Source organism: Antechinus flavipes, chromosome 1 (assembly GCF_016432865.1).
Source record: "Antechinus flavipes isolate AdamAnt ecotype Samford, QLD, Australia chromosome 1, AdamAnt_v2, whole genome shotgun sequence".
Lineage (NCBI taxonomy): Eukaryota > Metazoa > Chordata > Mammalia > Dasyuromorphia > Dasyuridae > Antechinus > Antechinus flavipes.
In genome coordinates, this window is record NC_067398.1 from 16,533,159 (window position 1) to 16,546,348 (window position 13,190).

At 35.5% G+C, this 13,190-nt stretch overlaps 1 protein-coding gene across 1 annotated transcript in view; it reads left to right on the plus strand.

Moving 5' to 3' along the window:
• Nucleotides 1-13,190, plus strand: part of APPL1 (adaptor protein, phosphotyrosine interacting with PH domain and leucine zipper 1) — a 47,330-nt gene that overhangs the window by 26,517 nt on the left and 7,623 nt on the right. Inside the window, exons 12-20 of the mRNA XM_051979464.1 lie at nucleotides 423-465; nucleotides 3,305-3,361; nucleotides 6,942-7,033; nucleotides 8,109-8,291; nucleotides 9,468-9,520; nucleotides 10,736-10,910; nucleotides 10,993-11,029; nucleotides 11,701-11,847; nucleotides 12,574-12,624. Of these exons, the coding sequence (XP_051835424.1) occupies nucleotides 423-465; nucleotides 3,305-3,361; nucleotides 6,942-7,033; nucleotides 8,109-8,291; nucleotides 9,468-9,520; nucleotides 10,736-10,910; nucleotides 10,993-11,029; nucleotides 11,701-11,847; nucleotides 12,574-12,624 (838 nt within the window). The remainder of the gene's footprint in view (nucleotides 1-422; nucleotides 466-3,304; nucleotides 3,362-6,941; nucleotides 7,034-8,108; nucleotides 8,292-9,467; nucleotides 9,521-10,735; nucleotides 10,911-10,992; nucleotides 11,030-11,700; nucleotides 11,848-12,573; nucleotides 12,625-13,190) is intronic.

The window sequence follows — 13,190 nt, forward strand, 5'->3', positions numbered from 1 at the left end:
GTTCTGATCATAATGCCCTGATTGGGAAACTCCCTTTATCAAGCCAATCAAAAGGTGTTATGTAGCTTTGAGTTTAGAAGGTTTCCTGTGCATTTAGCTTAAGAGATTTTGTAAAAGTCAAAACTTGAACCTAAGGCTTCCTGACAATGAAGCCCTGCTCTCTCCACACTGCACCTACCAAGCTATCTTATTGTCTTAGTAGCAGCTCCAAATTCAGCATATAAAGTTGACATCCTGGTAAAACAGCATCTGTTTCTGATTTTAATTTTTCCAAAGTTACTAAAGGCTAATTCCATGTAAAGAAGTATAGATTAATTGGGTCTGACTTACATTTAAGGAAGATGAGATACTTTCAGATCTTATTGAAAGGTATCTTTAAAAAAAAAAAAACTGAAGCTCAAATTTTTTTTTCCTCCTTTCAGGTCTTCAATTTTGCAAGCAGAAAGTAAAAAAGACTATGAAGAGGTAACTTGTATCTAGTTAATATCTTTCAAGAGAACTGTGACCAAAATATTTTTTCCTAAGAGGAACGCTTATGTTTTTTGTCAGTGTGCTTCTGTTTGGACGGCTTAAGAAAAAGGGATCTTATGACCATTGCGTTCTGGGTTGGCAGGCTGGCAACATCACGAAATGTCAGTCTGATTTATACCTTCCCTCACCACCTGCCAACTGAGTACATAGTGACAGCAGATAGGACCTGTAGCAGCTCAAACTTCAAAACCATTGGGAGGGGGAATGAAAGACAGAAAAACAAAGATTTGGGAATCCGTATTCTTCCTTACAAGCCTTTTATTTTTAGCTCCATTATTGCTTATAGTACACCAGATATGGAAGGTAAGGCATCTACAAAGAACTAACATGGGGGGTGGGATACGGAGGAGGCCAACATCGAGGGGGCGGGGAACCTTGAGGGGAAGTTTCTCTGAACAAGTACAATTTCCTGGTCAGTATTACAGTAAAACTTATTAAAATCTTGTTTATCACACTTGCCCGGTAGCAGTGTTCCTACAGGACAGCTTTTGGAAAGGAACCAGATTTTATTTTGAATGTTGCCCTTGAGAAAAAGACAAGTTGATAATAATCAAGATCATTAGTGCTTTCTGTTCCCTGGGGAAGTTGTCGAGTATATTACCTTCCTGTGTTGGATTTAGAAATAAAACTGGAGTATAAGAGAGCATCGCCATTTGAGCTATATCAGACATAGAAGAGTAAAAAGGACCACCAGACTAATTAGAGCACATAGTAGTATGAGAGGAATAAAGTCAAAAGAAAGTACATTTCAGAAGGAGGTGATTTAGAAATTTGATAGTTTATTATACAGAATGGTTCTCATTAGCAAAGAACTCTTGGAAATTTGTATTAAACTCATGCAGGCTATCTGACCCTAAATGCTTTTCTGGGGAAAATGGCAAAAGAAGAATGCATGATTTATGTTGTATTGACATTGGCAGCAGCCTGGTACTATGGAAAGAGTGAAGGAATTGGGGTCATAGGCCATGGATTAGAATCTTGCCTCTGCTCCTTTGTGTGGCCCTAGACAAATCACTTTCCCTGCTTTCCTTATCTGTGACATTGAGGGGTTGGACTAGGTCACCTCTAAGGATCTTTCCAGCTATTAATTTAACTCTGATCCTATGTGTATCATTGCCAGAAGTTTCCATGTTCATTGTTTGAAATAAATTTTGGATATTATGATCTGCTCAGAGGATTATCTTAATTCAGTTCTACAAATATTTAGTAAGCACTTCTGATGTGTATGACACTACTAGGCATTGTGAATACACAGATAAAAATAATAATAGCTAGCATTTAAAGTTTGAAAAGAATAAAATATAAATACAAATATTATTTCATTTGAGCCTTATAATATCCCTGGAAGATAGGTGCTTTATTATCACTATTTTCATAGATAGGGAAACTGAGTTATATAGCAATTAAGTAACTTTCTCCAATGTCAAATAGTTTGTAAGTATCTGAGGCTGAATTTGAACTCAGATCTTCCTGGTTCTGGCCAGGCCCAGTGTCCTTATTTATTATACCACCAGCTGAAACAGTTCCAGCCTTTAAAATTAAATTTTTATATTTTACTGGGGATTTGAAGGTGGAGAATGGGGGGCAGAGACAAGGATGTAATATGTCCACAGATAAATGAACACAAAGTAGTTTAAGGAGGGAAAGAACATGAAATAGTTGATGAGATCAAGGAAAGCTTCCTTGGAGAAAGTAATGAGGATTGTGCAAAGCAGACATGGTGAAAGGAAAGACACCCAGGCATGGATATGCTTTGTGCTGGGACAAGAGACAAGAGATGAGATGCTGTCTTTGGAAAAGGGCTAGAGTAGATGGAAAGACCAAAAAGGAAGGTTTTGAAGACAGATTATGGAGAACTTTGCAACTAAATCAAGGAATTTGTATTTTAACCTTGAGAGAACAGCGGAAAACTAGTCAGACTTGAGCCCAGGAAAGTATTTTTTGTCATATGCATGGAGAATAGTTGGGAGAGGCAAGAAACAAGAAGACCCAGGTTTTTATAACAGTCCACACAGAATAAACATTTTTTCCCCAAACTTCTAAAAAATGAGTAACAATGTACCCGGTGGGGGGAATGGTCAGGAAAACATTAGTTCAAGTCCATCAGAGGCATCTATACTACCTTCATGACTGGGCAAGTCACATAATAACTCAACCCCAAGCAGCTCTCTGAGATTGAAGTATAAGTGAATTAGGCTGATCTGTTCTGGGGGGAATATTTTCACACTGGGAATTTGCTACACTAATAAATTTTAGCTCTAGACAAGTGTGGTGAGAGACCTTTTTTCTGCCAAGGGTCCTTTGGATATTAATAATATCATTTGCAGGTCATACAAAATTATCAGCTTAAAGAACTCAAGCCATAGGAAGTTGTTGTCCCTAGCTTTCACATCATTATCATCTGTGATTGACTTAGCAAATGATTTCATGTACCTTATATGGTCCATGGGCTAGACATTCGCCAGTCCTAGTATAGATAAAATGTAACAATAATAATCAATATACAGGCAAGAGGAAATAAGGATTCTACTAAATAGTGATCATATGAATAGATTTCAGGAGATTGATAGGAGAAATATCATGAAATTAGGATTCATGAAGACTTGGCAACTGATTAAAATTTAGCCAATTAATAGACTTTATGAATTCAATGAAAATTTCCTCTGAATTAGAATGAACAAATAACTTACTGCATGTTAACTAAATATCAACTGTTTTATTCTTGAGAAGTTTTTATATAAAGTCTGAAATTATTTTCTATTTTCTCTTTCAGTGGATTTGTACAATAAACAACATCTCCAAACAGATATATTTAAGTGAAAATCCAGAGGTAATATTTTTTTATTTCACCTTTATAAGTACAATATATCACATCTATACTCCCTATTTTTCCACCCCATTAAACATGGTATAGGAAAATACTGAAATCAACCAACAAAGATTTATTGAGGACCTGTTTTATGCTTGATGTTGTTTTAGGCATTATAGAAAAGAGACAAAGAAGAATTCATATCAACAAATAATTATTTATATAATTATTTATTCTTAATGTACTTTGATATCCTAGTAATTAAATTTAATCCTTATAAATAGAAAAACAGCTTGGCACAGTAGCTAGAGAGCTGGCCTTAAAGCCAGAAAGATCTGAATTCAAATCTTGATTCTGACACATACTAGTTCATACATACTATGAACCTGCTAAGTCAGTCTCCCAGAGCCTTAGGGAACTCTCTAAGATCATAAATTATAGAGAAGCCACCAATCTGTATGAATAGAAATGATTCCTCCATCAGTGAAATCCCAGATCCAACCTCTCCCTTATCCATAGCAAGAAATAGGAAGTCCTTAGATATCCATCACCGAAGCAGGATTTTAAGGAACAGTAGAAATGGGCCCTACTGGATGGGCAGCAATGAATTGATGAGATCAAGAACTAGAGTTGGTTTATCCGGATTTGATGTAATGCAGAGTCAAGTAATGCAGAAAAAGCAAGTCTATTGCTACCAGCTTCTTCCAGCTAAACTAAGGTCAGAGACCAGAAATGTCAGACTTTTTTAAATGTCCAATTATCATTTTCATAAACACAGTAGAACAAAGATGGAAAAAGAGAATTGTATGTTGAACTACTGATCTCTAATGTATACAACTTATTTTTCTTTTTAAAAAACATAAATTCAACCCATAACTTTCAAACTGTCCTGTTTATGCTTCCTTCTGTCCTTCCATTCTCTTGTCTGCACTTTTTAAAAAGATACGTTGCTGACCCTCTTCTTTCTGCCCTATTGTTTCCCCTTACTCTCCCACTTGCCTTTGGGGAGGGAAAATAAGAGAAAAACAAATATGTACGGTCCAGAAATATCATGCTAAACCAATTTGTTGAAACCTGGTAAACAATTTGATGTTAAGAAATTTAGACCAAAGAGGACAGAGATAAAAGCATAGTATAAGTTTATAGCTAGAGACCAAGATTCAGTACTGGATGTGAGGAAAACAGTACAGGGAGACTAAGAGCCGGCTATACATGCAAGGTCATAGAGCATTACACCTCTCGCATGGGTCTTGATCCTCTGTATACCAAGAGATGATAAATGAATTCTGGCTAATGATTGAATCACAGGATCATCAATTCTCTGCAAGTCCCATTTTTTAAACCTGATATTGATGCTCAAGAAGAATTAGAACAGGGAAAGAAAAGTCAGTTACAGAAATTCAGATAAGAGAGTCAGGTGCAGGGCTGGCCCAGCTAGAGTGGTAGTTGTTAGAATAAAAAGGCAAAAGGGAATCTGGGAAGCATTTCAAAGAAAAGATTCAGAGTATTAATTGAACCAGGTAAAGAAGGATGAGTTATATGTAATCTTAAAACCAGGTTAGGGTAGACAATTTGGGAAGACGATAGAGATTAATGTTTGCCAGCAACTGGGAATTTGGAATGGAAACTAGTTTGGTAAAGATTTCATATTCAATTATGGAACTGAATTTCGAGTGAAAGCAGAACATACTATTGGAAAAATCTTGTAGAAAGGCCAAGGTGAGTAATGAAAAATAAGCAGTAAATAAGTAATAATTGTTGCAACCCTAGAAAACCATTGATAATCCATTGCTTAATCTGTCAATCTAATTTTTCCTTTTTATTGAAAGTAAAAATAAAGTCAAAATACAAATTAGGATATGTTAATGTCTAAGGGAAAACATCAGGGATATGTTTTAGATATTCATAAATTAAAATTGGGGTACTTCTCCATATTTTTGAAAATCTGATGTTTTAATATCTTGGGTAAATTTATAAGTACTCTCTAAAATATCCAGTGGCAGAATAATCTCTGTTAGCTAAATCTTTAAAAGTTGTATTTTGAAGAATGCACGTGCATTTCTTGTGAGCTATGCCATTTGTAAATAAAATCAACCTACTACTTTAAAAAATGCTCCTTAATAGGCTGTTGGTGTTTTGTTTTGTTTTTTTAGTATATGGATCTTTTCTATTTAAAATTAGCTTTTCAGTTATTATCGTACCTCGCATAGGAATTGGCACCTAATTAATGTTCAGTCGATGTGTAAATACTCAGTGAGTAAAATGTCATGAAAAAGAAAGACGTGCCATCTATGAGCTGCTTGTAGATATTTAATGTGGCATCTGAAAAGACCTTGTAAATGTCAATATTTAGCATATCCAAAAAAGTGGGTAATATCATTTATGTGTGTGTAGGTATGTATATGTATGTATTTGTATTTGTTTCCTTCTCTAGGGAAGGGGGGAGATGAGGAAGAAGGGAGGGAAAAAAAGTAGAGAAAAGTAGGGTTGTTTTGAAAAATCATGTGTAGGATTATGTAATTTAAAAAATTCTGTCTGAAATGGAAATCCATGATTTTATCTTGAATCCTGTCTTTATGTTCTGCTGTGTACATGGAAATGTTCTTTTTTTTTTCTCTTTTATTATATTTAATATGGAAATGAAAAAAAATTTTTTTAATTGGTACCTAAACTAAGTTTTAAAATATCGTTATTTTATGTTAGTGAAAATTAAGTAGCTTAATTACTGAAGAAGGACATCTGACTTGATGTTTAGAAAGTAAAGGATCTCTCACTGTTAGAGCTGGAATGTTTGGAGGTATTCTATAAGTTCATGTTTTATTGCAATTTCAAAAAATCTGACTTGGCAGGATGTTATGATATGGGAGCCACTTGCCAGTGCCTGCTGGATGTCTAATTCACATCTGTAGAATAGATCTCTTCCTGTGAGAGGAGGATGATGATGATACAAGGAGACTGAGAGGCAGTTGCGTTGTGGGGCCTCCTAAGGCAATTGGGATTAAGAGACTTGCCTAGGGTCACACAGCTTGGAAGTGCTTTGGGGGAAGCTAGGTGGCACAGTGGATAGAGCACCAGCCCTGAACCCCAAGTTCAAATGTGGCCTCAGACACTTAACCCTTCCTAGCTGTGAAATTACAAGAACCAGCAGTGTTCGAGAGCTGTTGGTGAGTAGGATCCTCCCAGAGTTCCTTCGGTAACCCACAGGGAAGGAAAGGGAGAAGAAACCCAGTGAGACTTTTTTAGTCAGGCTAATTAAATGGGCCAACACATCAAAGGGCCGAGCCAGGAGACTCGATGAGAGACTTAAATGTCTGTTCTGACTAGTCCTCTTCTCAATTTGAAAGTTTGCCTCCATGATAAATTGGAGGCAAAAGGAAGAGGAGAGAGGTCAGATAACACAACTGCCTCTCAGTCTCCTTGTATCATCATCCTCCCACAGGAAGAGATCCATTCTACAGGTCTGAGTTAGACCTCTAGCAGTGAGTGGCAGGTATTTCCTGTATCACAACAGATTGTGTGTAACTTTGTTAATTCAAAATATTGTATTGTGGCTTTTGACTCCTTTACTTTTCTAAAGATCTTTTTCTAAAAATTAATACAGGAAATTGCTGCAAGAGTAAATCAGTCGGCTCTGGAAGCAGTCACTCCATCACCATCTTTCCAGCAGAGGCATGAGAGCTTGCGGCCAATCCCGTAAGTTACATGACTACTTCTTCAAAGAGCTTTCTGATATAGTTAAAGTGACTGGAATTATATACTTTGATCTTAGCAGTGCTGTGTACACTAATGGATAATTCTGGCAGTATTACAATTATATTTTAAAGGTGTGTGAATTTACAATTAATCTATAAAACTAAAAAATTTTAAAACAACAGAACCTTCCATGATAGGGCACATAATCAGATTTGTCTAGTGTTTGAGTAGTTTTATTTTATATTTCTGGAATCAGTGATTTGACATGTTTAAAATTAAATTTTTTTTATCTCATCCCATCTTTCTTTTCTACCCAAGTATTGTTGAAATTTCTCTCAAATTAGTATTCAGATATGTGCACAGGAACAAAAGAAAAAGACAAATATAGAATTGTTAATGATTGTGCATGTGCCAAATTAATAAACTTCAGTCCAGAAGATATAAATACATAATACGCAAACATATACACTTGTATGTACATAAACACAAACACACATAGATACTTAGATGTGAACATGCATACATATATATTTAATACAGGAATGTCTATATAAGCCTTATTTTGTAAAGAAAAAAATTATTTTCTAATTTATTTTGCATGGATTTCTTACTATTGTCTATATGTGTATACAGAATATCCCAAAAGTCTTAAAATATAACACTAGCTAGCATTTATAAAGTCACACTTTATAAAACACTTTTTAAAGGATACTAGTCTCATGTACTAGTGGGAACTACCATTGGTGCAAAGGACCTGTATATTCTTGTAACTTGGTTTAATTTTATATTACTTTCCAAAATATCAAACAGTTTGACAGCTTCTTCAGCAATGTAATAAAGGTTTTGTTTTTATCACAGCCTCATCCCAGCATTAAATTGTTATCATTTTATCTTGGCCAATTTTATGACTTTCATTTGAAATGTCAGAAGTTGTTTCAATTTGCATTTCTATTAAAGATTTAACTTTTTTCACATGGGTTTTTTGATTTGTATATATATATCTCCTTTTAAAAATATTAAGTATGATTTCCAAAAAGCTAAAATTATTTTCTTACTTTTCCTTTTTTTTTTTTAGACAAAGTCGGCCAACTACAGCTCGAACTAGTAGTTCAGGGTCTCTTGGATCCGAGTCAACAACTTTGGCAACTCTTTCCCTGGATTCTCTCGTTGCCCCAGATACACCTATACAATTTGACATAATTTCTCCTGTTAGTGAAGATCAACCTGGCCAGGCTAAAAATTCTGGGCAGGGAGGCAAGTAGGTGAAACATTAAAACTCAGGCTTTACTCTCTTTGTTTGTATAATTTAGCTTGATCACTTGAAATTGATCTACTCGGTATCTTCTATCTATCGTGTTATTTGCTTTTTCTGTATCAGCAAGTTAGCAGCTGGTCTCTTTATGCTTTATTTCTGAAACATGATGAAAATCTGCTTGAATTCACCTTATTTGTTGGCTTCTTTTAGTATATAGATTTGGAATACATGGCTTTTACCCTAGTATTCAGCCATCCAGAGTAAATTGCTGGAAACAAATTTAGCCTTTTGATGTAATAGGTCAGAGGTATTCAAGAGATGTATTCCATGTAATGTTAATGCCAAGATTATTTTAGAACCACTTAGACCTTCCAAAATTCAGTTCTTTCCATCTGTTTGTTTCCAAAATTTATTTAAAAATTTAGGTCTCCTTCCTTTTTTCTTACTGTTGGTGGAACAAAAATTAAGTAATTTTGGAAAATGAGGAAAACATATTTTCTTTTCCCTGTGTGTAGGTTCAGACTTTCATTTCCAGTGAATTTTTTTCATCTGCCTTGAGAAATAATCTGATCAAGTTTAGATATTTTTACTTTACTATATTTAGATTAAAAATAAGCACAGGGATGGAGAAATATCTGTCACAGAGCTATTCTAAGTAGCTCTATTTGGAGCTAAATTCACTGGCTAATTAACATTGAACTAAATTAGTACACTGAATAAACTTTAATTGTACCTCTCATTACAGTATTTCATTGTTGCAGAGATTCTCCTATAACTAAAATGCTGGTCAAATAGCTTCTGCCATAATTAAGAAAAGACTCTTTTCCCCCCCAACTTTTCCCTACCAGAGAACGAATCATGCCCATGTATGTCTCTTCTATCCTCTTGCCTCACCTTCTTTGGGTGCCCTTATTCTATCTCTGTAATCCTGTTTGGGGCTTATTTTGTTTTTAAAGAACCTTTTCCCCCTCCTCCCACTTCCTGTACAAGACATAATTTATCTCTTTATAAATGTGACCACTAGCTTCAATCTTGTCAGATCCTAATAAAAAAAAAAAAAAAAAAAAAGGAAGCAGCCCTCCAAAGGAGCACATGAATAAGAAGAAAGAGCTTTTCAGAAATCATTTCTTCAAGTACACAACACTAACTCTGTCCTTTAAAAAAATGTTTTTTTTTCAGACGTACAAATCCATTTGGAGAATCTGGAGGAAGATCAAAACCTGAAACTGAAGGTAAAAAAAAATCTTCAATATCTTTATAATAATGCTTTCATTCAGTAAAATGTGAGAATAATTTATCATTTAGTTAAGATTCATTAGCCACTTTGTTTCATCTCCGAAGACCAATTTTCATAACCTTCAGCACTGTAAGATGTTATATTATTCAGACCAAAGATATGCTTCAAGTCATTGTCCCAGAGGTGAATCCGAATCTAGTTCATAAGATCTCATGTCACTGCAGCCCAGTTTGTCCAGTATTTTATAAGCATTTTTTTCTTTTGGTCCCGCAAAAATCTTGTGAGATTGATACTACAGAGATGTTTATGTCCATTTAACATTTGAAGAAGCCAGAGCTCAAAGAAGTTATGAAATTGCCCATAAGAATTATCCATTTTGAATCCCACTCTTGATTGCCAAATCCAGCCCTCTGTCCACTGGTCAGCCTGTTTTTTATCATGTTAAAAATGGTTTTCCACATTCTCAGCCTAGTTTGTGAAGTGTGCTTCCCCAAGAATCATACCATTTCTCTTCCCTTGGTCAAGTTCCAAAAGTGTCCTTTAATCATCTAAAATCTCTTTAATGGACACTTGTCATCCCACTTCATACTCTAGAGTTACAACTGATATTTGAACTTATACACCAGAAATGTTTTACTTGAACTTTAAATCTTGTGTAGCAATGTGATAAAGTATAAAGAGCTGTTCTTAGAACCACGAATGCTTGACTTCCAGGTCCTGCCTCTGACACTGTTGGTTAGCTATGTGACCATGTGCAGATCTCCACCATTCTGCTCTAGGCCTCTGACAGGAAGCATCCCTGGGGGGCTGCACAGTGACTTAGAAAAACACAAATTAACAGTTATCTATGTTTTATCTTACTTTGTTAGATACTTTCCAATCTATTTTAATCTGATTTGGTCCTCAAGGCCTGCAAGAGGACCTCAAGGTTGATGTTTGCCCTACCAATTCTAAAACTTTAATTTGTAGAAAAAGTACCCATTTGCAGGAGGAAAGCCCCAATTATAGATGCAAACCTTTTTCCTGCCTGTTTCTTTAACTTTCATTTTTGCATTTTTTTCCTCTGGTATACCTAAATAATGATGTGTACATGGCTTTTTCCAATGTATTCAGAAGTGATCTCTCTATGATCACATAAAATTAGATACTTATTTAATTTCCAAAGAAAAAGAAAATGGATTTTTAAAGGCTGTGTCTTTTTCTGCTTTAGATTCCATCCTTCATCAGTTATTTATTGTCCGATTCCTTGGCTCTATGGAGGTAAAATCAGATGACAGTCCAGATGTTGTTTATGAAACAATGCGTCAAATCCTAGCAGCTCGCGCAATCCATAACATTTTCCGGATGACAGAATCCCATTTATTAGTTACTTGTGACTGTTTAAAGTAAGTAATCATTTTATCTAATGTATTTTTTAAGTCTATATGTACTATTATCTCCTGATATTATTTTTATTATTAATTTTAGATTAATTGACCCACAAACTCAAGTTACAAGGCTCAGAGTAAGTTATATAAATTTTTTTGGCTATATATGCCTGGGTATGTGCACATTGATAAGCTTATTTTGTATCTTAGTCTACATGTAGGACTAAAATGACCATAAAAGATCCTCCAATTAAGTTCCACTCTCAGATCCTTCAGATAATCAAGTGATTATTGAACTCCTTATATAATTTAGAACAAAATCTGAGCCATTGGCCACTAGTTTTTGTTACTTGAAAATTTGGCTGATGTAATTATTTATCTACTGGTTTAGTTAACAGATGACACACTAAAGAGCTTAGAAATAGAAACTAGAGTATTAGGCCAAAGGTGAGGGGCCACAAACCTCTATTATTAGCTAATGTTTGAAAGTGTGGGGGTTTCTTTTATTATTTGATTTGACTTAGTTAAGGGACCTTGGCTCCAGGAAAAAAGGACTTGCCAAGGTCACATAGGACATCAGTGCCAGATAGAGGTGCTGAGACTTGGACCTCCAGAGGCAGAGCTTCCATGCTCTTCTTCTGTTCAGCTGTGTCCACTAACCATGATGACATTGGCTATTGACAGAAGCATGGTTTTTTCCTACTGTATCAAAATAATTACTAGCCTAGAAAGTAGACATGGTTTGTTTTTCTTTTTAAAGAATATTTGCTTTGAGATTCTCACTGTTTTGATTTTGTGTGTGTGACAGTTTCCCTTGCCCAATGTGGTCCTGTATGCTACACATCAGGAAAGTAAACGTCTCTTTGGGTTTGTGCTTCGGACATCAGGAGGCAGAGTCGAGAGTCATCCAACTTCAGTTTGTTACATATTTGAATCGAACAATGAAGGAGAAAAGGTATTTTGCATTTTAACATCTGTTCTATATAAATAAGACACATGTGGTAGTTTATAGTAAAACCCCTAAAGAAAGCTCCAGTACTAGCCAGTCTTCTGCCTAAATAAGTTGGGGGAGACTATTGGACCTTGCAAATAAGCACATGATCTTTGTCAGTCTGTGGTCAGTAAATGTGTGAGTGATCCATCCTCTGTGGATATGTTGGTTGTTGTCCTTCATAATCAGAAAGTTAAAATGACATCACTATGTGGATTAGTGTACAGTGTGTCCAGCTGTGGCTGATAAGCCCAGGACAAGAGCAGATTCAAACATTTGGAATGGAGAAGTCTCTTAAGTGGTACTTCTCCCGTTTTACATAAATGAGTGAGAGTTTACATAAAGTTACCCAGGGATAGAGGATAACTGTTCTCACACCTTCAGAAATGCCTTCAGTGTATAAGAATCAATAGCTTTGGGCTTTCTTGGAATCTCAAGTGTTGTTACATTAGACCTAAGAACGAAGGAAGGATATAGAAGGGGGGTGCCAACAGGCTCTTAAAAACAAACTGCACAGACTCCAAGGGATGGAGTTGAGTCAGATGACTTATTAGATAACATTTTGTTCTGTTGATACATCTAATTTTACCAGAAAGATTCAGGAACTATTTCAATAATCTCTTCAGATTTATTTTCTTAAAGTGAAAATGTTTTAAGTTTCTCTTGCCAAATTATTTTTTTTCATTTTAGATTTGTGATTCTGTTGGACTTGCAAAACAGATCGCTTTGCATGCTGAATTGGTAAGGCTCTAAAACATAGCTTTGTTGAATTTGCATGTTAACTTTGCTGCCAAAAGTTTACCATTTCTGTGAAAATTAAGATCAGTGAAAATTAAAGTCAGTAGGGGCAGCTAGATGGTACAGTGGATTAAGCACTGACCCTGAACTCAGGAAGATCTGAATTCAAATCAGATACTTAACACTTCTTAAGGGACCCTCGTTACTTAAGCCCAGTTGCCTTAGCCAAAAAAAGAAAGAAAACTAAAGTCAGTAATTACTTGTTTAATAACAATTTGTTCAATTAGGTGAACAAACTCAGGCTGCAAAGCCATGAAGCTTTGTCCTAAGGTGTTCGTTATAAAGATAATTTTCCTAATAGGTATTCAGAAGTGAAAAGGGCTGTTCAGGAGGCCACTGGAAGTCTTCGAGCTAAGTACAAGGCAGCCGTTTGTCTGGGATGTTGTAGAGATTATTTGGACACAGCTTTGACTAAATTCTTCTGAGGAGGGGAGGTGTGAGTTTCAATTCTGACTGGACCCATGACTCACCACTTCTATAGCCCCAAGTATTTCATAATCTCTATGGGC